A 26,837-nucleotide genomic window follows, 5' to 3' on the forward strand; every position below is an offset into this window, starting at 1 on the left:
TGGTTTTTGTGTGTTATTGAAAAAAAAATCAACAAAAAAAAACTTTATTTTTCACTTTCATATAGAAAACCATTTTCATCTATTAATTCAACAGTCACTTTCATCCAAAGTCACTTTCCAAGCATAAAGCAGAGCATTTAAGGGTTAAAGGCCTTACATAAGGATGCAATGGTGGATCTCTGGCAGTTTTGTAATCTGAAATCACAAACGTCTGGTCACTAGTATAGAGCCTTTACTGCTGAGCTGCAACTGCCACATTTTGGCATTAGTATTCACATCAATTACAAAAAAAAAATAAAAAAAAAATAAAAAATAAAAAAAAAAACCTCAATGCCCTCCAAGATGCATATTTATGAAATATGTTCTCTTATGATCTTTACTCTCTAGTTCATTAGCATAATTAGTAAATTAAGTAAATTATGTTAAAATAAAAGTATGAATCTGTTCACAATACATGGAATACAAATATGAAAATATAAGGACACTAGACTCCAATGTCAGAGCTTTTCTATGTGAAAGTACAAACAAGACCAAACAAAAATGTTAAAAGGTTGTAGTTAAAAAATAGTTCTATAAAAATTCATAGTAAAAAAAAGTAAACCTGATTAAGAAATCTGATGAAATACTACATTTGAGCCTAACTTTGACTACACGTTTCTATCGTAGGATTACAAAACGAATGATATATGTACATACATTTTGTCATGTCGAGAAGTTTGACATCCTGACTGTCAGCAAGTCACCACAATCATGTGTGTACTTTCATTTCTGCATTTCTGCAAGTATGGTTTTGTCATGGACTTCCCAATCCTATGGTTTGGCTATTACTAAAAGTTGCAAACGACAAAAAGCTACAAAAATTATTAAATTTATGGGGGGAAAAAATCTGTGTCAGGCTAAACACCTGTACTTCTCTTTCCTCTGTGATTTATGTAGGCATCTTCTCCTGAAGAAAATAAATAAATATGTCTTATCAACAATTAATTTCATTACATCGTTGAACAGTGCTTTATGAAAAATATGCCATACATATTCAGGCTATACCTTTTTCTCCTTTTTGTCCTCTTGGTCCATCATTGCCAGGAAGTCCTGGTAGACCAGGGATGCCTTGCTCACCTCTAGGACCTGAATATGCCAATTAATACAGCGGTTCAGCAAATTGGTACAGAACAATAGAAAAAATGTCCACAATAATGTACCTTGAAACATTATTTAAATTGTGTATATTCAGGATGTAACTGCACACAGTAACATTATTCAGAATGCACAGGTAATGTATTAAAAATGTATACAAATACGGATATAAATAGGAGGAGTACTATTTATTTATTTATTTTGCTAGTTTTGTTTTGTGAAAGGTTCACAGGGCATCTGGTTGAGATTAGAGGTGTGTATCAGGACTAGGATCCTGCAGGACACAACAAAATAGTCGTAAAACAGTCTTCAATTTCATACATTTTATTTCATACAATGTTCATCAATATGATTGTGCAGCACTGAGCAATGCGTTTACAGCATCCTTAGTAATTGCTGGGTCAGGGTTGCGATGATTTTAATTAGGCTACTAGTTTGTTTTGATTTTTGGGAAATAGAACCATCCATTTTCTGTACCACTTATCCTACACAGGGTCATCGGGAGCATGGAGCCAGTTGCATTACACTTCCACTATATACATATCTAAAATCGGTTCTTTCCATTTATCATAACCATTTGGCACATTCATGCACTCGAAACTGTATGAATGTACCAAATGTAAGTAGCTTTAGTACAAGCAAGGGAGGCAGAATCCAATCCAAGGAAATAGCTAAGCAATTGAAGGTAAAAGGAATTGAACTCACAGCCCCCTGGACCTTTGGTCCAATCACAGAACCTTAATTCTTGAGCTCAACCTAAATTATTAACTTGTGAACTTGTTAAATTACTAACCTCTTGGTCCTCTGGGACCAGTATATCCTATTTCTCCTTTCTGCCCAGGTTTTCCTGGTGGTCCAACCATGCCATGGTCTAGAAAAGTGACACAAGTGGGTCGTTTAGGTTGCAGAACAAATGATCAAGTATGTACTTTGACAGTATATACTTTGGAGTAGCATATACAGCATAAATTGGTTACAGTTCACACCAAGTTTTGTATCATAAAGGGTTATTAATGGTAAAAAATCATTTATTCCCAACCTCTAATAATTTTAAATATCTCAGTCATGTTGTTATAAGTACTGTATGAATGGCTAATTCCAGGACGTCCAGGTGGTCCAGGAGGACCCGGCGGCCCTTGGATATCTTTGAGATCCCGCAACAACAAACCACGAGCTGGAAAAAACCCAGATACAAATTATTTAGAGGTATTGGCTATGTAGCACCATTAACAGCTCAACATCCATAATGAAGAGATGTATACAAAGACTAAAGACAAAGATATGATCGTTTTTTACACGATTAATCATGACTCTCATATGAGCATTTTAACCAAAACTAGAGAAACATTTGTGGAAGTGTGGAGCACTGGAACTATCCTGAATGGGGAATACATTCTGTAGAACCTGAACAACTTCCTATTTAGCACTTCTACCACACTATGACCATTTATTCATTCATTCTCAGTAAGTGCTTTATCCCAGGCAGGGTCACGGTGGATCTGGAGGCTATCCCAGGAACACTGGGTATGTGATGGAAATACACCCGATGGGACACCAGTCCTTCACAGAGCATCATGCAACACACATTCAAACACTCCTTCACTCACTAGGGCAACAATATCTGTAGCCACTATCTGCCTACCCAAGCTCAGGATCAAACTGGCCCCTAGAGTGGAGCTGTGAGGTGGATACTGCATACTAAGCCATAACTATGACCATTAAATGCAATAACAGAAGTGGCATAAAATGCATGACATTACATCATTTTGGCATGTGGCAAAAATATAACACTCTAAAGCAAGAAACCAAAATGCTTCCTGGAACTGCAACCCAAGAACTAAAACTGGCCTATTTGTCTCCTATGGAAACACACTTAGCCCATTGACAATTTTTTGTAACTTACACTTGATGTAGTTCACTACTTGTTCTGCAATAGTGGGATAGTCCAAACTCTCAATAGGCTTTGTAAAGCTATAGCTTGGCTCTTCACGGAACACCCTGCCACCTGCAAGAAACAATTATGGCAAAGTAAGGAAGCTGTTGAGGCAACTTAAATTAGATTCAGGGTTAGGGTTAGGGCTAGGGCTCCTGTGTGGTGCAATAGAAAAAACATTCACCCTATCCTTGGGAAATCGCAAGTTAGATTCCCAACTATGCCATAGCCATCTTTGGCCAGGGGTCCAAGAGATCAAAATTGGCTGTTCTCTCTGGTTGATAGGGATGGTTTCTGAGAGCCTGTGTATGTGGAAGATGGCAGTGTTTTGACTGACACTGAGACCGACAGTGAGTTATGTTCTACAGCTTGAGATTTAACTGTTTGTGATTGATAACTGAGAATACTATAGTATTGGAATCCAGTGTTCTAGCACCAAGAAGCAACTAGTACACCCACAGCATGTCCAAAATATTATAAAGTTCTATTAGGGTTAAGTATAAATCAAGGATACCGTATCACACTAAGGTCACAATGTCAGATGCGTTAAAATTCTTCAAGACCAAACAAACTGTTGGCATTGTTTCAGCAATTTCTGTTTGCCTATCTGAGGACAGACAACTAACCATTGAGTCCCTGCTCTTTTCCAGATTATTCAGGTATACTCTGCATACTCACTCTTTAGATATTCTTGCAGTTCAGCACGGATTGGCTCTTGGTGTGCATTCTCAGCATATGACACCAGGCTTCCTGTGATTCCAGGAGAGCCCTGAGGTCCAGGAGGCCCCGGTGGTCCAGGTGGTCCTTTAAAACCAACATCTGCAAGTAAAGTGAAATTATAAATTATGAAATTCCATTTCAATTTCCTGCAAAGTCCATGAAATTATGTTTCCTGAATACAGATTAGGCCTAGTGTGGACTGCACTTGATGACTCTGAATGGTAATGAAATTTTTTTTATTTATTCAGTATTTCTTACACAGAGAAATTAAAAGCATTTTAGACATCGTCAGCAATCACTTAAATTACCACTCGTCTTTCTCAAAAATTTTTCATACTGTACCAACCTCTTCAACAAAGTTTTTAGACTGATGGTACTCTAAGTGCCTGGCTTAGTGAACTAGCACAAGGATTTAGTTTTGATAGAGATCTACATAGTAGACTTTTGTAAGTTGCTCTGGATAAGGATGTCTGCCAAATACCATAAATGTAAATGTAAATGTATTGTATAACTGGCCTGGATACTAAACACTAAATAACTCCTATAGTAAGATGAGCCTTTAGTGTCAGTGGGGAAATTTGACCGTAGTTACCTTAGTCTAGTAATATGCCTTTCTATTGTTTGTTCAGGTCATAATGACCATTATGGTTTATATTGAATAGCCCGGGCAACAGGAAGTAGTACACAGAACATAATGACTAATGTTTGTCAGGAAACCCAATTTTTAACAAAAATATTGCTTACTCTCTAAGTATTTCTGAATATCCTCCAGGCCAAATGTGCCTGTGAAAGGAACAGGGCCTGGGGGTCCATGAGGTCCTGGGATGCCAGGAGACCCAGGAGGGCCTGGAGGTCCCGGTAGCCCAATCAGACTTCTGTACTCTGAGTCTTTAAAGAAGAATAGTTTGTCAAACTTAGTTTGATGTATTTATAGACCAAGGTTTATATTGGGCAAAATGTACAATTTCTGAGGATGAATAATACTAATGGGCTCTTACTTTGTAGGAGAAGTGGGAGATTACTGTAGGTTGCTCCAGGAAGTCCTGGAGGGCCAGGTGGGCCTGGGGGTCCGGATTGCGTCAGCATACCCTGCTCTGAAAACAGGCACAGAAATAGAGGAAATGTTATTTTTTTTAAGTGTACGTGTGTAGATTTTTGTATTTATATTTGAACATGTTGTTAAGGTACAAAATGGAAAGAAATTTAGAAGCAAATAAAAACAAGCTATGTTCACAAGTAATTTTTGTTAACAATTTTGGGGAAAAAATGCAATAAGATCGATATAAGGTGATACTAACATTGTGCAAGGCATAAGAAAAATCCTTGGATTCTTTATTCTTTCTTTACTTCACTTTCTTGACACACTTGTATGTAGTACTTAAATATGCTCTACTACATTTTAGTTAAGAAAACCTACCATTCATAAGATTGAGGACTCTTCCAGCTACTTCCTGAGGGTTGAGGCCTGGAATACCTGGCGCTCCGGGTGGTCCTGGAGGACCAACCAGATACTGCCTCACCTCTTCTCCTGCATCACACCGAAAAGAAGGCTTATAATTGTGTGACAGACTAAACATACTTCATAAAAGTCTACTCTAGAATGATATAATTTACTGAATGATCGATTATAAAGGCTCACTTTTGATGTAACTGATTACACGATTAGCCAAATCAGCATCAGATACACTTCCAGGTGGTCCAGGAAGCCCAGGAGGACCAACGAAGTATTGCCTAATGCCATCACCTTCAACAAATAAAGCAATCCAAGATCAGTACCTGATATTATTCAATGATTAAAAGGCACATAGTTAACAAATCTAGACATAAAACTGCTGATTATAGAAATTTCTCCAATCAGAAATGATCAAAACTAAGCAAATAGGTTATGACCCCAACAGAACAACTAATATAAAGATGTATTGGCAGAAAACAGCAAACAAATGACTAAAGATGCTCACTTCTAATAAGGTCACTAAGCTGCTGAGCAATGTCAGGAGAGCCAGAGGCATCACCATAAGGTCCAGGAGGCCCTGGAGGTCCAGGTGGACCTGGTGGTCCAGGTGAACTTCTGCCTGCACCTTATAATTGAGATGCAGAGAGATACACCGTAAATAGTATATCAACCAAGTAAGAGTTCAAATATAGCTTCATGTATTCAGCACAGTAATTCCAACCTACCATTAGAATATCCTGGGATGCCAGGGGCCCCTGGGACACCAGCATCACCTACAACCAGTAAATTATAGAACAGTGATGACTTATCTGAAGATCTATTACATGTGGGCATAAAAACTTTTGGCTAGCATGTGATTAATTCTACGCCAAGTTTTATATGACATGGCCTTCATTTTACCTTTTGAACCTGGTGGTCCTTGAGGGCCTGGTAAGCCTTCAGGACCTGGGGGTCCACTTGGGCCTACAGGCCCTGGAAAACCTTGTTTAAAATAGAAGGGAATTTTTTTTTTAAGTATTACTAATATCTTCACAAGTTAATACAGTGCATCTGGTTGCATACAAGTTGGAAATGTAGATGTTAGATCGCTTACCAAGTCCGGGTTCTCCTGGTAGTCCAGGATGACCTGGCTCGCCTATAACAGGAACAAAAGTACAAAATGGAATTTATACATAATAAAAAGTTATACACAGTATAATTCCCAATTCATAGTTTTTATATGAATTGTATAATCCACAATTTATAGATTCTATTTTCTTATTTCTAAGTATATAAAACTAAGAAAATAATAGGCATAAAAAAACTAATAAAAATCAATAAAATACTGACAAAAATAAATATTACAAGCTTCTTATTTATTCCAGTTTACAACAAAGTCTATATATAACAAAAAAAGTCAGAATTATATATATATATATATATATATATATATATATATATATATATATATATATATATATATATATATATATATATATATATATATGAAAAATTTCTGTAATTTAACTTTTTGTGTTCAAAACATGGGCATGAGTCACACTGATTCAGAGGTATATTTATGTATATAGTGCAAAGGTTAATAGATTTTGGAAGCTATATTTTACCTTGAGGTCCAGGAGATCCAGGAGTTCCAGGAGGCCCAGGAGGTCCAGCAAAAAAGGTTTCTGTTAGAATGATAGAAATGTACATCAGTGTACTATTTGGCCCTAGATTAAGGTCAAATGCAACATCATGCACAGTATAAGAACAACTCATTTACCTGAGGTGGGTACAAAGCGTCCTGGTTCACCTTTGTCACCAGGTGGACCAGGGAGACCAATACCTGAGAATAAAAAAATGTAACAAACATCAGTAAGAAAAATAAATTAGAAAATGAAGGTACAGTCCATAAGGGGGGAAAAAGGGAAAATTAACCCAAGCCACTCTACACTGCTACTCTAACACTGAACTGTACTCAAGGCTGAGCTGTAAAATGATCATTGTTAAATCAATTTGTAACTTGCCTGGCTCTCCACGTGGACCTGGGGATCCTGGTAGGCCAGTTTTGCCCTCACCTGCAAAAATGTAATTAAATTACAATATGTTAATTTATAATATATATAATATATAATATACTATATGTATAATATAAAAAAGACAAATTTACCAGGTTTCCCTGGTTCTCCAGGGGGTCCAGGGGGTCCAGAGGGGCCAGGAGGACCAGGTAGACCAGCAGCAGCTATTCAGTCAGATTGAAATTAGTTTTTAAATGATTTTGAAATATTTCTAGCATAGAATTAGTACATAATTGAGAAAAGTGATGCCTTACGCTCAAACCTGACTCTTTCAACAGATTTTGCAGAAATGCCAGGTTCACCATCATCACCCTTTTCACCCCTTTCTCCCTTGGGTCCTGTAAGAACAACTTGCATGTCAGTGCAAAGAAACCATGTAAACGACTGGTATAACTTTGGCGTAATGCTAGTTTGATTGGACATCAGCCAATTTATTTTCCTGTTTCTTCACAGTTGCTCTTCTTATGCTCTTTATCAGTGTACTGTTTGTGTTGAGGGTAAAAAATAATTTGCCATACTAACAAACACCAGTGCAATGATCTTGTGTTTTATTATTGATTGCATTATGATTGAGGTCAATAATAATCACTGCAACTGGCACTTTAGAGTACTGAAACATTTGAACTTTTAAAAGAACGTCAATATATTTAACCATACAACAGGACTATTTATCTATCACTGTTAGTAAACTCAACACTTTTATGGACTAAATTCCAGTTGATTAAATGGATGAAAACATCTTACCAGCTGGGCCAGGAAGACCAGCAGGGCCAATGGGACCTGAGAAGAAATAATTTTTTTCATAATATTTTTTCAAACAATCTTGAATTAGTTATGGAATTAGAAATAAATTTGTAAAAGCCCTTACCTGACAGTCCAGGAGCTCCGGCAGGCCCAGCAGGTCCAGCAGGTCCAGGGGGTCCAGGAATACCCACAGTGTTGGAAGCAGAGCCTGCAGAGAAGGAGAGAAAGAATTGATGAAATAGTTATCTGATTAACAATAGATAATCACTAGGTAATAATTAAACCTCAATTAAGGTTAAATGGTGGAGAATCAACGCTGGAGAAGTTCTCACCTGCAGTGACAACTCTTCCAGGTTCACCTGCTTCACCTGAAAAAAAAGCAATGAATATGCAAGGGACTTTTTCAAGGCATGGCACTAGAGTGCTGACATTTCACATTACTCTACTCTACTAACACAGTGCAAAAGTATTATGTAGTGCAGAAAATATACATGGATGATACCTTTAGATCCAGGCTGACCCGGTGTTCCTGGCAAACCTACAAACAAGAGTCAAAGTAAAAATATCTCTCAGATTTTTGTTCCGAAATTGCTGGCAACATACCAGATCCTGCACTTTTGAAGTGGTCAAAATATATGATTTGCTTTTAACTTTTTACTTTATGAAACGTTTAACTACTTAATTAATTATAAAATATGTAATTATAAAGTAAAACCTACCTGGTGGCCCCTGAAGGCCTGGAGATCCTGATAATATGGACACAAATTAGTCAATCAGTACCAACATAAGCATGATTTTTAAAATAGTTAATGCTGATAGAAGCTAACCAAGCTGACCAAGCTTGCTAACCAAGCTGATAGAAGTACCTGGCACGCCTGCGTCTCCTGGAGGTCCAGCTGGTCCACGTGGACCTGGCAACCCAGTTGGTCCTTGGTCCCCTTAAATTTAAGTGGAAGAATGTATGATATTGGCAATTCAGGCAAAAAAAGTTCTAAGATATTCATGGATCTTGAACATACCACGATTTCCCTTCACACCATCTGATCCAGGAGCACCTGTGAAATTAAGGATGTTGATAATGAGGAAAAATAAATACTGTCAAGTTAGTGCTATAGTCACGGTACGAAAACTATAAAACAATATCATGATTTATTTTATAACATGGAATATGCCTAGATCCTGTGTTCTAAAAATGTGTTCAGTAAACGCCTAAATTAAAATGCTGTTAAATTTTCAATTCTGATTGTATCAGAAGGTGTTGATAAATTTTCTTATCACATACACTGTCAGCTGTATATTTCTCCTAGGACCTACCTGCTGATCCTTTGGGTCCTTTCTCTCCTGATGGACCGATAGGTCCTGGCTGCCCTGGTTCTCCTGAAAAAGTAGATTATAAAATAATACTATGACCAAAGCATGATATACACAATTTCCAGTGATTTGCTCTTTTCAATTGAAGCCCATTTTACCTACCAGTAACACCACGGGGCCCTTTCTCCCCTTGATCACCTGTTGTGGGGGACAATAGAGTTATTATGTGGGAACATTGCTTGACTAAACCTTTAAAATCTGTTAATCAGCTTTGGATTAACCTTTAGCTCCAGGAGGTCCTGCAGGTCCTCTCTCTCCTGTAAAAAGAAAAGATGAAAAGCCTAGAAAAAATTTTACAAAACATAGAAAATCTTTTTGTATGTCCAAAACTCATAGACACCTTTCGGTCCAGGATCACCAGGATCCCCTCGGAAGCCTTGAGGACCAGGAGCCCCTGGAAGACCCGCAGTACCTAGAGCACCCACTTCACCTGTTCAATGTAGATGAATTCAAATGTATATTTTTTCATACAGGATTCTTACATATGAGCAGAATACAATCAAATGTTACAGTTCTTAAGGTAACAGTGACCCAAGGACTGTTTCCACTAAGTAAAAAGAAACAAGCCAGGTTTTTGCAAAAAACAAAAAAAACAAAACCATACTCTCACACTGAGCTCATTATCAATCAATATTTTCAAGCTTGATGGCTGTACCTCTGAGTCCCATAAGTCCAGGTGGTCCTGCAGGCCCAGGAGGTCCAGGATCTCCAGATGTTCCTGGAGCAACAAAGAAACATAAGCCACATGACCTCCACACCTCTTACAAATTTGTAGTTAATTTAAACAGATCTGTACTGTATTATAGTCACTAGGGAGGAGTGACAGAGAGGTGATAATACTGAGGTACCATGAAAACAAAAACAGCTGTAAGGTCTTTTGTTAACACATGTAGGATCTCTTGTGTAGTAGCCACGACAGAAGATGCACAAAGATAAAAGTAGTGATGGCGAAACCTTGGTAAATAAAATTGTTTAGCCAAAAGATTGAGTTGTTACAAAGATGAATGTAGGAGTAAATAGGATGTAGGATTAGGATGATATGGGATGGGTATATAGTATAATAAGTATAGTATAGTATAATATAGTATAGGATAGGATAGGATAGGATAGGAGAGGATATGATAGATAAGATAAGATAGGATAGGATAGAATCCCGGACAAGCCCAGGTTTTGGGCGGTGGAAGCTCAGTGGTTACGGCATTGGACTACTGATTGGAAGGTTGTGAGTTCAAATCCCAACACTAGCAAGCTGCTTCTGCTGGGCCCTTGAATAAAGCCCTTAACCCTGAACTGCTCAGTTGTATAAAGGAGAAAAATGTAAGTCGCGCTGGATAAGGGCATCTGTCCAGTACCATAAATGCAAATTTAACTGTAGGACAGGAGAGGATAGGAAAGGAATGGATGGGACAGGATTGCATGGGATGGGCTGGAATTGGATGGGATGGGATGCGATACGATGGAATGCAATGGAAAGGACAGGATTGTCTTCATGATCCGTCACAGTCCTTGTTTTAACCTTTAATCTCTTCTCCAGTAGCTCAAGTGTTTTTAAATTGCAAAGCCAAATCATCAGTTTGTCAGTAAAATTGTAATAGACCAAGACATCCTTGCTGAACTCAACATGGGTGGAATCAATTCTACTAAGTTGTAATGCTCTTACCTTTTTCTCCTTTCTCACCAACTCCAGGAGGGCCTGGTTCTCCTCTGGGTCCTGTTGGCCCCTCACGGCCTCTCTGTCCAGGTGGGCCATCATGTCCTGGCTCACCTGATTGCAACAAAATTATAGTACATCTGCCTTAACCCTGAATTACTTCCAATCTTTATTACTGTTTGTATGTTTTGGCAAAGTTCCTACACTGAACAAAAAAAGAAAAAGAAAAAATGTCCAAAAGCATTTTACAAAATGACATATTTCTGAGTGAAACAGGCCTTGTGGGTTGCTTGTAAGAACAGGGCAAGGGGAGGTGAAATCTGACATTTATTATTGGTTAATAATATATTAAATAATTTCAATATTATTTTACATTATTTTTCAACCATTTCCCCACCTGCACATAAAAGGTTGTGTCAAATATCATAACTTTTTTAGAGGCAGGAAAATTCATTAAGGCCTGAGGATCAGAGAAGAACGAGAATCTTTTATCTCTGTTATTGGCCACAAGCATGATGAACTACCAACGTACAAAAAAAAAGGTTTGGTCTCAGATTGAATTATTGTGCAATTTTATTTAGCAAATCTGTGTTAGCTGCTCCTTACCAGCACTTCCTTTAGGTCCTCTTGTACCTTCTTGTCCTGGATGACCAGCAGAACCAGGAGGACCTGATGGATGGAAAGGCATTTATCTCTATTTATATGTTTTGAAAAAAATAATGTTTGTGTAAGTGGAAATGACAGTTATCTTACCTGGAACTCCAGGAAATCCTGAATCACCTGAAAAACAATTTGTTCAAATATAACCATAGTGTGATCAAACATTAATATACAGTACTTGCAGTACTGCCATAATCAATTTTAAACTTAATCTACTGTAGTAAAATGACTAGATATGCACAAAAACAACATACAATTATTTTAATCTTGTCAGCCCAGTAAAAATAATAGAATACCTTGTTTTCTTTTTAAACTGTAACCCAACAAGAAGCATCCAATACAACATTCTACCTAATAATCTAAAGCCATCAACTTGGGTGGAGCCTGATTTCCAGTATTTTTCTTCCAAGTGCCATTGAACACAAATGGTTTAAATAGGATACATTACAGATTAATAACATGTATTTCATGTTTTCTGAATTGTGCAACAAACAAGTAAAAATATGGATTACAAGAACAAGGTTATTTCCGTGTGTATAAGAAGGATTATGAGCGCTACTAGTTAGGTGACTAGTTGGAACTTGATTCTGAGGGTGTGCTGAAATTTTGGGACATGTTGCTAGACCTTTATTTAAATTTTGAAAATAAAATATTTAGTTTTCAATAGTTTTTTTTTTAATTATTATTTCTGCAAAGTCAAATGACAGATATCCAACAGTTTTTAAAAAGACCAAAAACCTAACAAAATTGCTATGAAGAATTATTAAACATTGATAAATTGGATTAAAACCCTACCTTTAATCCCAGGAGCTCCCTGATCACCTGAGAAAAAAAATGGAACATATTTAGTTTGCAGTGTTTTTTTTTCCAACCTATTTTCATGATGTCTCAATTTGAAAGTTATTTCAATATGAAAGGAGTCTGACCTTTGAGCCCAGGCTCCCCTCTCTCTCCTTTCAGTGAATATGCCAGTGTAGCTACATGGACAATAAACACTTATAAATTGTAATAAATTACTTGTGAATATCTATCAAATATGCAAATAGATGGCCATATTAATCCTGGTACCTCTGACGCTCTCTGACTGTAATTCAGACTGAACGAGTTGTTTTATGGTCCTCTGCAGTGTGGCTGGGTCAGGCTGCACTGAGTCAGGTCCTAGTTGTATATTGTTTTCTGTTCGTGCTATGTGGGTGCGTTCATATTGTACAGAATCCAGTGGATCTAAAATGTTAACTGAGGATGGTGCTGATAGGCGGCTAGTGTGAGCAGAGGCTATGGTGTTCCCACCGGCTTCCAGACGTTCCACACGAGCCTTTAGGCTCTTTACTTCCTCAGCTGGAGCCACACACACACACACACACACACACACACACACACACACACACACACACACACACACACACACACACTGAATCAAAACAGGTTACTGACTGTCATTGCCACTCAAGCCATGAACATCTAGAAGCCTGAATTTTTTTTCAGAAAACTTCTTTTGCTAAACTGTCTTACCCAGAGCGATGAGTCCACAGAGAAGACCCAGCAGCAAGAGCAGTCCCAACAGCAATCCAAGCAGCCATTTCCACCACGTACAGCAGGAGCAGAATCCCATCCCACCTCCTCCAGATTCATCTTTCCGAATCTCTACAGTAACACAAGAATAAATGCTAATTAATTATCTCTAATTACCTGCATATAGTGCTAAAAATTCTGTTGATCTTTTAAATGATCAATTTTAAACTATTAATTCTTATTGTTATAACGCAGACAATCTGTAAAATAATGGAACCAAAAGCATGTGGCACATATGTACATGAAGTGGTACAGAAGTCAGAATCATTGTGGGAAGAGGGGTGAAAACCTTGGCACTCAGCTGTGTATGTTACTAAAATGTTACTCATTTTGTTAAACTGTAACATAAGGCTATATTATTGTCTTATGTTACAGTTAACACAATTAATACATTTTTGCAACATGTACACGGCTGAGTGCATAAGTTTGCATCCCCCATGCTTCCTATATATAACAAAAGGGAAAATGTACTTTTTACTATTAATATTCTCACTCACTCACTTTCAGTAACTGCTTTATCTTGGTCAGGGTCTAACATGTCTAAAAATATAACTTGGCAGCTGATGTGAATCATATACCTGCATATGTGGCTTTGTCCTTTGTAGAAACAACTTTGACACCTGTAAAAGCAAAAGTTAATTTATCTTGTGAAGTCAATGTTAAATGGATTTTGTAGAGAAACATATAATGACGTACTGACCATTTGCCACTGTGGCTGTTTCTGTGGTTCCAGAGAACATCTTTTTTTCCCTTTTCAGCGAGTCATCTGAAAATGTGGCTGCTATGATAGAAATGGAAAATGTAGTCAGAAGCTTCTCTGAGGCTGACTCTAAAGGCTCAAATGGGGTGCCTAACAGACCTTCCAGGAACACAGAAAGGTCCCAGGAAGGAATGCATGGTCTGCAGATAGGCCTCAGCTGACTGGCACCACACATAAACCTCGATGTTAGAGGATGTTGCCCCACAGGCTCCATCAATAGGGGCGTGGCTGGCCAAAATGGCAGCCACATAGACCCTAATTGTAGAAGGAGCCAACCCTGCTGAGAAACGTCCCTGTAAGAACTCCAGAACTGTAGCTATTATGCAGTTTTCTGGGTCTAACTGACGTTGCTCATGCCACGAGACAAAAAGTTGCTACTTGAACAACTACAATTTTCTCATGGATGGTGTTCTAGTGTTTAACATCGTCTATACAACCTCGGTTGAGAGACCAGAATCTATGAGCTGGTGCTCCTCAGGAGCAAGGCCCATAGTTTCCATAGTTCCGGTCGAGGGTGATAAATCAACCCTCTGGCTTGAGACAATAGATCCCTGCGAATGGGAATCTCCCAGGGAGTGGCATCTAGCAAAAATATTATCTCCATATCCATAATGTAACCATATTCATGCTGGCCAATAAGGTGCTATTAGCAGCAGACGTAGACGGTCTTGGCGAACTCTCATTAGAACTTGTGGGAGCAGAGCGATCAGGGGAAAGGCATACAGACGTGATCTCGCCCACATGTGTGCCATGGCATCCAGCCCTAATGGTGCAGGAGGTGTAAGGGCAAACCACAGTGGGCAGTGTGCTTTCTCTTCGGAGGCAAACACATCCACATCCACTTGGCTGAACCTCCGCCATATGGACTCCACCACTTGTGGATGGAGCCTCCAATCCCTGGGCCTCAGTCCCTGCCTCGAGAAGATGTCTGCCCCCCACATCCGGTTGCCCAGAATGTACATTGCACTCACTGACAAAAGCTTCCCCTCCGCCCAGAGAAGAATTAGTTGTGCCTGCCAGAACAGGGGGTGCGAACGTAACCCTCCCTGGTGGTTGACATATGAGACCACTGCTGTATTGTCTGTCACAACTAACACATGGTGACCTCTCAACTGAGGAAGTAAGAATTTCAGTGCTAGGAATACGACCCACATTTCTAGGCAATTTATATGCAAATGGTAAATAGTCTGCACTTATATAGTGCTTTTTAACCTTAGCAGACCTACAGAGCACTTTACACTGTTTCTCATTCACCCATTCTCACACACACACACACACACACACACATACACACCGATGGCAACAGAGGTACCATGCAAGGCACTAGCTTGCCATTGGGAGCAACTTGGGATTCAGTGTCTTGCTTAAGGACACTTCAGCAAGTGGAGTTATGTGGGCCAGGACAACCTGCTCTACCACCTGAGCCACAACCGCCCCATATGCCACTCTAGATGAGGGCCGTTCCAGAGACTGATGATGAGCTGCAAGGCCATCTAAGACTACGCCCTAGCCCATGAGGGAGCCATCTGTCAATACCGTCTTACAATAAAGAGATGCCCCTAGACTGTGATCTGAGGTTAGAAACCGGGGACACCTCCAGATTCTCAGCGCATGTAGGCATCACCGCTCATGATTACTCTCAGGTGTTTCGTCTTTTCAGCCACCACTGAAATGGTCTCATGTGCAATAGGCTCAACAGTATGACATTGGCTGCTGCTCCCATAAGCCCCAACAATCTCGAGGGGATGCCCAGACCTAACTTTATCTTGCTAAAGGTTGATAGGATTGACCCTACATGTGTTGGGGATAGATACACCCTCACTGTAGCAGTAGAATCCCATATAACCCCAAGCAAAGTTGTTCTCTTAACTGGAGAAAACATACTTTTCTCAAGGTTCAACCTGAGCCCCAAGTTCCTTACTGTATGTGGGTGAGAACAGCATCTCAATGTCGAATTTTCTTCTTTGAATATTAGGATAAATTGGATATTTACCCCAAAATATAATGAATATTTACCCCCAATATTCAGCTCAGATCTAGTATGCAATTTGCAAAGGGATGCACAGAGGTAGTATAATAATATCTATATTGTTTGCTCCTTACATAGTCCACCAGTGGAAGTGGTGGAAGTGAATGTTTTGCCCGTGTCTTTTGACTTAATCAGCCTCTCGCTTTCTTTCTTCGCTTGAACGTTTTCTTTCTCCAGCAGCATGAACTTGTAATCCTTAACAAACACGTCATCACTGGTGACAGAGGTGCTGGGGACAGCTAAAAATGAATGAAAGAGGATGAGTAGGCAGAAAGTGATTTCATTTTAGTTACTTTGCATTCTTGAAAAATATCTTCTTTTACCTGCAGCAGTTGTGGAAGCTGTAGTGCTAACAATGTTCTTATGCACTCCATATACTGCAAAAAGGCAAGAGACATACAGACCAACATAGTTAGTCAGCACTAAATATTTCAAACAAATTATAGTAATAACTTTGACTAATGGTATTCTGGTATTCTTTTTTTTAACCTAGTGACTATATCTTAAACATCTTAAAGATATATTAAAGATTTATTAAACGACTGAATTGTCCAACTTTAGGTAGTTGTTAATGTTAGGGTTGTTGCACACGGAGGCTACTTGTGCCTTTTCCTACTTTTAAAAATCTAATTTCCTTATTGAATCCCATAAAACATAAATCCTGTATAATGATGCATTGTCATTTCCCAAAGACCACTTAAGGATTCTAGATTGAAAACTTTTTTGGGCTATGATGGGTATTAAGAAGCATACACTGTGCATATGCTTCTACACATTGTTCATTTAGACTTTATATCAAGACTTTTGATATACTGCTACTACTATCTAGCCATCCACTTTCTGTACAGATTATCCTATACAGGGTTGCAGGAGAGCCTGGAGCCTATCCCAGGGAATTCAGGGCACAACGGGGGAGGGGAGGGGGGACGACGACACCCTGGACGGTATGGCAGGGCACAATCACACACCCATTCACACACAGTTTGAGAATGTCAATCAGCCTACAATGCATGTCTTTGGAGTGGGGGAGGAAACTGGAGTACCTGGAGGAAACCCCTGAAGCACAGGGAGAACATTGCGCATCCAGGGCAGAGATGGGATTCAAATGTACTAACCACTAAGCATCTACGACTGCTACTTCTACTATTACTACTATTTATAATAACAATAATAATAAAAATGATATTAGAATAGAGAGTAATAGAAGAGTACTACTAGTATTACCACTCAGTAACAGCAGTCACAGCCTGGCTTTTACTCCCACATTTTGTTATCATGTTTTGTTGCTATATTTTTCATTCTCCACAGCCTATTCAAACATTTCTTGTTGTTTCCATATTACCCCTTTCTGAACATAGTTCATACAACCATTCAAATGGAAGAGTGTAGATTGGTAGCTAGTTTTAGTGATTAGTTAGTAATCAATGGGATAAGGTTACCATTAAAGTTACCCTTCAATTTTTCTATAATAAATCCTCATTGACTTTAAATACTTCACTAATGATCAAAAAGACCTAACTAATGACACTAAATAAACCTTTGAGTGTTTCTATTAATCCCCAAGTCCTTCCCTTGAAGGGAAATTAGATCTTAAGCTTCCAAAGAAAACTAATAACTAAAATCTTTAAATGGCTCTCAACTAAGCACGTAGAAAAAAGACTGAAATGCAATGTAACACATGTAAGTTATGCTTATGAGTAATATTAGTGTTTTACTTTTTACTCACCTGGAGCAACACTGATCCCATTTGCAGTAACTGCCACACCGCCACCACTGGCCAAATTATTCTGCATCCCATACACTGAAAATGACAAAAACAACATTGTGAATGTTTATGAATAAGCAACAATTATTAATAAATTCATTCAGTATGAATTCAGCAGTATGAATCATGTAAATTATTCATCATGAGTAAAGTTTCTCTGTTCTCTGATTGAGCACACATCTTTTTCTCCTTACACAAGGTATTTGGATCATTCCAGAAAGTTTAATGAATCATAATTACTCAGTTATAATAAAGCATCACATCTATATCTAAAGTATTTAAAGTCTCAGGGCTTATTGCATAACAAATGATGACCCAATAACCCATGACACGTTTAGTCTACATAATCTACTTAGTCTACATTTAGTATTTTGTCCATTCCAGTGAATTTAGTGCTAGTATTTAGTGTAAAACTATTAAATGTGTGGCTGATATTAAAAAATATGTTTCTCACAGATACCTGCATGTCCAGCAGAAAGGCCACTGCTCATGGCTGAGGAGTTCAAGGTCAGGTTGTTCTGCAGGCCCACTACAAACACCAATAAGTGAACACAAAATGAACACAAAACCTTCAGAATACAGCAGCACAAATAAACACTTACTATGGAACGAAAAGTTTAAAAAATAAAAATAAAATAAAAAACACACAAAAAAACAACAACAGTGTTGCAAATTATATAAACAACTTGAAATTATGCCCATTTAATTCACGCATGAATTCACAAGACTCACATTGTAGTTAAGGTTAGCTCTTCATTAGTTCATGATTAGTACATGCCTTAATTAATCATTCATTCATATTTAAGTAAGCATTAATTCAGGTATTAGTGCATGATTATTCATGTACTGTTATTGTTAAGTGTTAGAGAAAAAAGTAAAATGTCTTCGCATCAAAAAAACAACAACAACCAAACATACACCTTTCATTTAAGAAATTCAGTAAACACACAAATACACATGTTCATCATCACAGCTACACACTCTCACCATTGTGCTGTAGTGTGGAGTGGGGGCTAAGGTTGTTGGGGTTGGTGTGATAGCCATATCCACTATATGCAGACTCCAGGATAGAGCTGTCATAACCTGAAAAAATATATTAGAGACAAGTCAAAAGTTACAGATGTGACATAGGAACTCATGTTGATGTATTGAGTGAAAGTCTCATTGCACATGCTTAATATCAATATCTGATCAAGTGATCAGCAAGAACACAAATTAAGATGTGTTTAATGTGTTATAGGTACTGTATATAGTTTATCATCTGCATTATGGGTGTGGCATGCCAATAATATGTTAATATGTATACGAATGAAAAACACTGAGAATTAAACCGTACATGTTAGTGAATGTAAATGTTATACATTACCAGCAAAACTCTAACATTACAGATGTGAGTTATGATATGGATATGGATATGATATGAGCAAACAATCCTTTTGCTCAGTTAATCTGGTATGAAACAAAAATAATAGCTAACAATAACTGAACGTTGAATTTAGAAGTCAATTTATTTATTGAATTAATGTATGGTTTTCTTTCTCTGCTCACTAGTTCATTTTCAGTGCAATGCTGATCTTTGAATCTACCAAAGTGTGTGTGTGTGTGTGTGTGTGTGTGTGTGTGTGTGTGTGTGTGTGTGTGTGTGTGTGTGTGTGTGTGTGTGCGTGTGTGTTACCTGAGTGGCTCTCTATGCGTGTGTCCACACTTGCTTTTTTAGGTATGGGTAGTGTATTGGTGGGAGAGCGTGGAGGACTGCTGCTACTGGAGCGACTTCCTTTAAGAAGTTTCTTCACATCATCCAGCTCAGTCCCTAATTATAATGTCATCAGGATTAGTTGCAGTAATGTGTTTAGTAAAGTTTAGGTCAAGGAGGTGACGTTACTGGTGACAGCTTTTCTTATGAAGTAATTGATATAAAATTTATATATATATATATATATATATATATATATATATATATATATATATATATATATATATATATATATATATATAACTATTATGTGAAATGTGGTTAGCATAATCAAAACATTTAAAACTTCTTTACAAGGCATATACTGACATCTAGTGGATGGAGAGGCACTCTGCAGTCTGGCTCTGATTTCACTCTCTGAAAATATGAGAAGATTCAAATGATTTATTTATTACTTTCGTTACTTTCACATTATTCATTATTCATTGATTATTAACTTTCAATTCTACAACTACAGTTGCATATAGTTATAAACAGTTATATAACAAGTTTTTTACCTCTTGTCTGGGTGCGTCCTCTGGTGGCTGCACTTGCTGCTGCTGCTGCTGTAGAAAAAGAAAAAAAAAGAAAAAAAAAGAACAAAAAATGAATCGGCACTAATCTAGTCTATGAATTGTCACATTATTTTTTACATATTAAAATGCTTTAAAAGTATTATTATTATTATTATTATTATTATTATTATTATTATTATTGTAGTTGTAGTTTTTGAACTATTTTGAATATGTATTTACTTATTATTTACACTTCACTTATTTGTTCACTTATGTACTTCTTTGTTTGGAAAAAAAACTTATCAATGTTTAAATATTTGCTTAGAATGTTTAAAACAAATGTATTATTATTATTTTTTAAAGTTATTATTATGATTATGATGATGATGATGATGATGATGATGATGATGATGATGATGATGATGATGATGATGATGATGATGATGATTGTTGTTGTTGTTGTTGTTGTTGTTGTTGTTGTTGTTGTTGTTGTTATTATTGTTGTTAAGTATGAAGACACACTGACCATACTCTTTCCTAGTATATTCAGGGGAGGAGTTGCCACTGGAGCTTCCTAATAAAAAAAATAGTTAATAGTTAAAAGACTTAAAAAGATAAATATGCAGTATAATTAAACAATAGAGTTAAATACATTATATATAGGCTACATTTTTGCTTGTATAAAATTATGATGAAGTTGATGCACATTTAATCACAATGATGTCTCTCACTCTCACAATGGATAGTTTTATCCAGTACAATAAAGTCCAAAATTTAAAGGTTAAAGGTCACAAGCTGTAAGTCACCTTCATATCCTGCAGTGCGCAGGGTCAGGCTGCTTCTCCTCTGTGTGACCGGTGAGTAGCTAGCATTCTTCATGGCACTTGTTGTGGCAGAGGAGGTGTATTTTGTAGAGCCACCTCCCATTGATATAACAGTAGATGAAACTCCTCCTCCAGAAGACATGGTTGATGAGTAAGCCCCACCCCCTGACAGATTCATCGTACCAACTGAACGGCTCCCTAAGTCCCCAGAAGAGCTGGACAGAAACTGAGAAGATGAGCGGGACTCAAAAGTGCTTGCAGAACCACTGCCTCCTCCTGAAGAATCTCCGACTGCAATGATGGAGGAGGTTATGCCAGAAGCCCCCAAACCTCCAGCAGCTCCACTTGAAGATGTTCCCAGAGAAGATGAAGTCACAGATGAGCCACCACTCACACCACCAGTCACAACTTGCACCGCACTGCTACTTGAGCCACCTACTGAAGATGATGACGGACAAACACAAAAACAGACAAATATAATCAAGTCAATTTATGGAAGGACCGTCACTGGGGTTACTGATGTTGAACAAGTCTTTAAAGAGTTAAAATATTATACTACTTGTCTCGTTAGGGATGTTATGTTACAAAGACTAAAATCTCATGAATATACTGAACAGTTGATTACATACAGTATAATGAAAGCGTACTGCTCATTTGTCTAAATCACTGGTGCATCCTTGCACACTTGCCAATCCAGGCTACAATCCAGGACATAATAGTGCACTGAAAAATAATCCCTGCACAGAAATTTGTGGGAGAAGTCAGTTCTGTTTATTTTGTATCTATAAATGAATCAGCTGAAATTTATGTCTGCTGTTGAGTGTCTTTTTTATTTTATTTTTCATTGATTCATTGATGGTGGCACAGTGGCTTAGTGGTTAGCACGTCTGCTGTGCACGTCTAGGGTTGGAGTGTGAATCCCACCTCCGGTCCTGTGTGCATGGAGCTTGGATATTCTCCCCATGCTACATGGGTTTCCTCCGGATACTCTGCAAGTCCTAAGACGTGCGTTGTAGGCCGATTGGCATTTCCAAATTGTCTGTAGTGTGTGAATATGTGTGTGTGATTGTGTCCAATAATGGGTTGGCACCCTGTCCAGGGTGTCCCCCGCCCTGTGCCCCAAGTCCCCTAGGATAGGCTCCAGGCTCCCCGTGACCCTGTGTAGGATAAACGGTCTGGAAAATAGATGGATGCATGATGCATTCATTCATTTTTCCTTCCCTTTTAACTACTAAATGAGCAAACTGGGTAAACATAGAGCTGTATGAAAGATTTGCTTTGCTGTGGAAATTGACATTATATATACATACACACACACACACACACACACACACACACACGCACACATATATATATATATATATATATATATATATATATATATATATATATATATATATATATATATATATATATATATATATATATAAACCCGGTGTGGTCTTCTGCTGTTGTAGCCCATCCACCTCAGCTTTTTCATGTGAAATTTAACTCAAGCTCTTGACCTGCTAAAATCAGTATGATTTTATGCATTGTGCGGCTGTCACATGATTGGTTGATTAAACAACCGTGTTTAATTATTTAATTTCAATAACTTGATGTTATCGAGTGAAGTGGTGCTTACAGGATATGACATTACTGCTGCTTCCTCCTCCTCCTCCTCCTCCTCCGATGCTCTGAGTGATGATCCTCCTCTCCACAGCAGAGCTAGAGCCTGAACTAGAGCTAGAGGTAGATGTGAGCACCCGCTGTGTGCTCACTGAACTACTGCCCTCTGGAGTTTTACACACACACGCACACAAACACACACACACACACACACACACATACACAGAATAACATGTTGAAATGGCCTGTGGTATGAACAAGCTACTTTCTAAAACGTGCAACACTGTTACACACACGTTCATCAGCTCACCCTAATAAACACACAGAACTGGATCCTTACAATCAGCCTTGGACTAAAAAGTTTGCGAAACGCTGTACGTAAAGAATCATTTGACTATCTAATAAGCTTGTATCCAAACTAGCTGGTTTGCTAACTAACAAATACAGTGAAGAAAAAACATTCAGTTTCCTTGGCTTGCTAACTACTAGTTAGCACGCTAATTTGGTAGTTTGCTAGTAGAAGGAGTAATAAAGTAAAACTGTTACATCAGCTTTTATGTACAAATTGAGTAGTTTGGACATGAAAAATGAAATGATATTTAAGAAATATTTGAGTGCTTATAAATTCAATTTCAGTCAAAAACATGTTAAAAAAAATTTATCTTAACTTTTCTTTTCAGTTTTATTCCCACTCTACAGTCATTTTGACACTTTAAAGCTATTAAAGTATTGTAACAGCACATATGATAAAGACAGAAATTCCCGCAGGGCAGCCAGTGAGATAAATCTTATGACAGTGTGGTGAAAACAGTGTAAGAAGACAGCCTTAGAGATAAAGATTTTTTATTAATACTTTACACTCACTTGGAGGAAGGGATGTCAGTCTGGTTGTGGTGGTCACACTCTCTGTAATTGTGTAGGATAATACAAGTTATTAACCAAAATGGATTTTGCCTAGTGATTATGAACAGTAAAAAAAAAAAAAAGGGAACAAAACAAAACAAAACAACAAAAATGGCACCTAGCTTATTTAGAGGAATAAGCACTCATAAAAAAAAAACAACAACAAACAAACAAAAAAAACCCTTATATTATTGAAATATTGAATTCCAACTTGAAGGAAACATCTTCAAAATCCTCCTTTTGTTACAGTGAAAGACTACACAGTTATAAGATGTTATAAGCTAGTTCTATGGTTCTTACAGTATGAGAGCATGTACACTGTTCATATCAATTTATGGTAAAAAGCTCTTTATATATAAACAATTAAACCTTGTTTTTTCCCTTACCTTTCCCTGAAACACCCGATACTCCCTCTGCATTCACAATCTTGGTTGTGATTAAATTGTCCATTCCATGTTCACTATTTAAAAGCAAAACAAGAGAGAATATGATCGGGGAAATGTTTTTTGAACAGTTTGGATTTGATTTAGATGCAGGTGGTGGAATTTAGGAGAAAAAAAAATGTGAGACAGAATTATGAAGTTTATGCACCATAGAGTAAAAAGAAAATAAATAAATGTTATGTAATAAATGTTTGTACTATTTACTGATATAATGGTTCCTCCGAAATATTGTTTTAAATTCCGTTTTAATATAGCACTAAACAAATTTGCTAACGTTTTTGCAAATGCTCAACCCTACACTACACTATGCTTAGTAAAGTAATAATAAATCACATAGCACATGTACAAAGTCACTTTAATAATCGATGTAGTTTATAAGTATACACTTACCACTCTCAGTAGAGCCAAACTCCATCCTGGAGAGCTCTGCCCTACCGGAGTTACACTTGATAAGTAAAGAAATAAAAGCCTAACACACCCTATGAAGAAATTTTAGCTATGGCATCAATCGTCCTTGATATGCGTTTCAATACTGCAGGTTTCAACATGATTTCTCTCCTCAAGGCAGCATCTCTATGAAAACTTATACATGAATGCTCTTTTTTTTTAATCTTTTTTTTTTTATAAGGTCTAAACTCAGTTTAAACTAGATATTCCACTCAATAAACTCAAACAACAAACTCTAAAACAGAATACATTTTTGTCACAGAAAAAAAAGTTTTTATTTTTAAAACTGCAAACCTATTCTTAAATATTTATGTCTTTGTTCAGGTGGTAATTTCATTTAAAAAAATTTGTCACTGCAAAGGAAAGACGGAGAATCACAAATGTGTGTGTGTGGGGGGGTGGGGGTGGAGGGGTTAGGGTAATCCCATCAAAGGGTGTGCAAATGTACCTTTTGCATTCCCTATAAATCACAAAATGCAGTTTTGGAACGTCTCATTCTTGTCTTGTTCTTTCCTTAAATGCCTTTCTCTCAGAACCCTTCATGTTGAGCACATTACTCTACCTAATCCTAATAACTCAGAAAGCATATAAATAGAATTATCACTGCACATTTCCAGACATTACAACTGTGTGTGTGTGTGTGTGTGTGTGTGTGTGTGTGTGTGTGTGTGTGTGTGTGTGTGTGTGTATGCGCACACCTGTGTATCCCAAGGCTAGTTATTATGTGATGTTCCACAGCCTTTGAAATTGTTACTAATATCATCATACAACAGCACAATAGCAGTGATTAATGTCTCATGACCACAAATAACAGTAATGTAGTGAATCCTAACATAAATCTCTACTGTTGTGTAAACGTTGTGTAAATTGCTACTCAGCTTCACTTTGGCACACAGATTAGTCATCCTAGGCCAGTATTGATAGCTGGCAAATATTACACCTTACACCTTATTGCAACTAATCACACTTTTCCTTACTAATATATTGTGGAAAAAATGGCATTCTCTTAAGTCTTCTGAATTGTTTGGATGGTTAATAGTTTAACTTTCTAGAGCTTTTCTACTTGTAGCTTTTTTCTGAATGGGAAACTCTTGGTTGTACATGCTCAAAAGCAAAAAAAGAGGTATTTGAAAGGTGCTTTGGGTTTTAGTCTATAATCTGTGATCCCTTTTTGATAGGGATTCCCATTTAAAGTTTCCCCAATAGGGACAACAACAAGAAAAAAACACTTAAAAGTTCTATATTTTACCAATTTGACCAAAGCGTGAGGTTCAACATAGATCATTTAAGGGTTTCCCCAAGTGGAATCCTTGCTAAATTAAGTCTTTCCCCCCTAAAAGTATGCCTAAATAATTACATATTATCACAAAATTCCAATCTCACCACTTTTATATCATAATATTATAATGAAAACTCCATTAAATGATTAAATATGGTGCTGAAAACCTTACAACAACAAATTTTATATATACTCCAGGGCCTAGAGTATAGTCTAGGCTATTGTTAGAGTACCTACACAGTAAAATCCCTAGTCTTGAATTAACACCCATAAAGGTGCCAGAAAAAATAAAAGGTGCCAGAAAAGTTTCTTTAGATCATTGGTTCACAAAGTGAGGTCTGAAGAACCCACGGGGATTTTCTAATGTAGTTACAGTAGTGCAAATCACAAGCCATTATTTTCAGTTATTAGTCTGTTTGACTGGCCACTTGAATTGATTCGATTTAATCCAAACCTTAACAGCTCAAAACCGAGTATGCCTATAAATCTAATTAATAGATGTAATAAATTGACTGTATTATTGTACACATTTAAATAATATTTATGAAATTAATGAAATTGGGTCAATGAATTTATTAGTTAAAAGGGTCCTTGGCCCATGAACCTATAAATAATTCTTATAAGCACAATAGAAGAATTTATTCAAAAATATGATAGTAGAATGTTATCATGGCAATATTAAATGTGTCATAATTTAAAATGTACAAGGACAATCATAAGTAAGAGTAATAACAAATGGAGCCTATCTAAAGCCCTGCTTGGACTTGATATTTCTGCAGCATTGCAAAATAAATAAATTAAGTAATTAATATAGTTTTTTAATTATTATTATTATTATTATTTGACTTATTAAGTAATTTTATTTAGGCTAAGCTCACTTAAGTTCTATTGCACGCATGTTAGAGTTTTATATATGTATGTATGTGTGTGTGTGTGTGTGTATTTATTTATAAATGTATAACATTATATATAACATTATTACATTATATAATTATTGCATTGTTACATTATATCATCATTGTAAACCTTTAAAACAAATTAAACACTAAAGAAAAAAGTAGCCTATGGAGTGCTGAAAGACTCACCTGTTGCCTCTGACTGGTGAAATGTCTCACGCTGTGTTCTCACACGCTGGTGCGTATGAACTGTCAGCACCAAACACGCATATTATACTCGCAACATGGTTCTGGTCGGACACGGTGACACAGAGCCCAGGTATGTGGAACCTTACTGCAGAGAG

General features: G+C 37.3%; 1 protein-coding gene across 3 annotated transcripts; it reads right to left on the bottom strand.

Annotated features, from left to right (window-relative positions):
- col17a1a (collagen, type XVII, alpha 1a) lies at nucleotides 1-26,837 on the bottom strand. Of its 3 annotated transcripts, none has more exons than XM_047151314.2 (54): nucleotides 26,683-26,837; nucleotides 23,815-23,888; nucleotides 23,390-23,437; nucleotides 22,542-22,691; nucleotides 20,900-21,355; nucleotides 20,620-20,667; nucleotides 20,097-20,144; nucleotides 19,909-19,956; nucleotides 19,522-19,656; nucleotides 18,834-18,929; nucleotides 18,307-18,375; nucleotides 17,808-17,882; nucleotides 16,405-16,458; nucleotides 16,156-16,320; nucleotides 13,993-14,073; nucleotides 13,871-13,912; nucleotides 13,233-13,364; nucleotides 12,789-13,058; nucleotides 12,647-12,697; nucleotides 12,516-12,542; nucleotides 11,814-11,840; nucleotides 11,667-11,729; nucleotides 11,070-11,174; nucleotides 10,065-10,127; nucleotides 9,750-9,839; nucleotides 9,631-9,666; nucleotides 9,512-9,547; nucleotides 9,353-9,415; nucleotides 9,058-9,093; nucleotides 8,905-8,976; nucleotides 8,758-8,784; nucleotides 8,541-8,576; nucleotides 8,371-8,406; nucleotides 8,163-8,246; nucleotides 8,039-8,074; nucleotides 7,549-7,632; nucleotides 7,387-7,458; nucleotides 7,244-7,294; nucleotides 7,000-7,062; nucleotides 6,845-6,904; nucleotides 6,334-6,375; nucleotides 6,141-6,221; nucleotides 5,966-6,013; nucleotides 5,746-5,865; nucleotides 5,427-5,531; nucleotides 5,205-5,315; nucleotides 4,786-4,881; nucleotides 4,532-4,675; nucleotides 3,746-3,886; nucleotides 3,038-3,139; nucleotides 2,174-2,308; nucleotides 1,928-2,005; nucleotides 1,045-1,125; nucleotides 1-946 (listed from the first exon to the last, which is right to left on the bottom strand). In XM_047151314.2, exons 2-54 carry the CDS (start codon nucleotides 23,876-23,878, stop codon nucleotides 897-899), a joined length of 4,533 nt encoding a protein of 1,510 aa, XP_047007270.1. In that variant the 5' UTR covers nucleotides 23,879-23,888; nucleotides 26,683-26,837; the 3' UTR covers nucleotides 1-896. The 3 variants fall into 3 exon arrangements, with proteins under 3 accessions (XP_047007270.1, XP_053532001.1, XP_053531999.1); XM_053676026.1 differs by lacking the exon at nucleotides 26,683-26,837 and adding an exon at nucleotides 24,262-24,368 and having other exon boundaries at nucleotides 20,097-20,141; XM_053676024.1 differs by lacking the exon at nucleotides 26,683-26,837 and adding an exon at nucleotides 24,262-24,368.

This window comes from Ictalurus punctatus, chromosome 26 (genome assembly GCF_001660625.3).
Source record: "Ictalurus punctatus breed USDA103 chromosome 26, Coco_2.0, whole genome shotgun sequence".
NCBI classification, from domain to species: domain Eukaryota; kingdom Metazoa; phylum Chordata; class Actinopteri; order Siluriformes; family Ictaluridae; genus Ictalurus; species Ictalurus punctatus.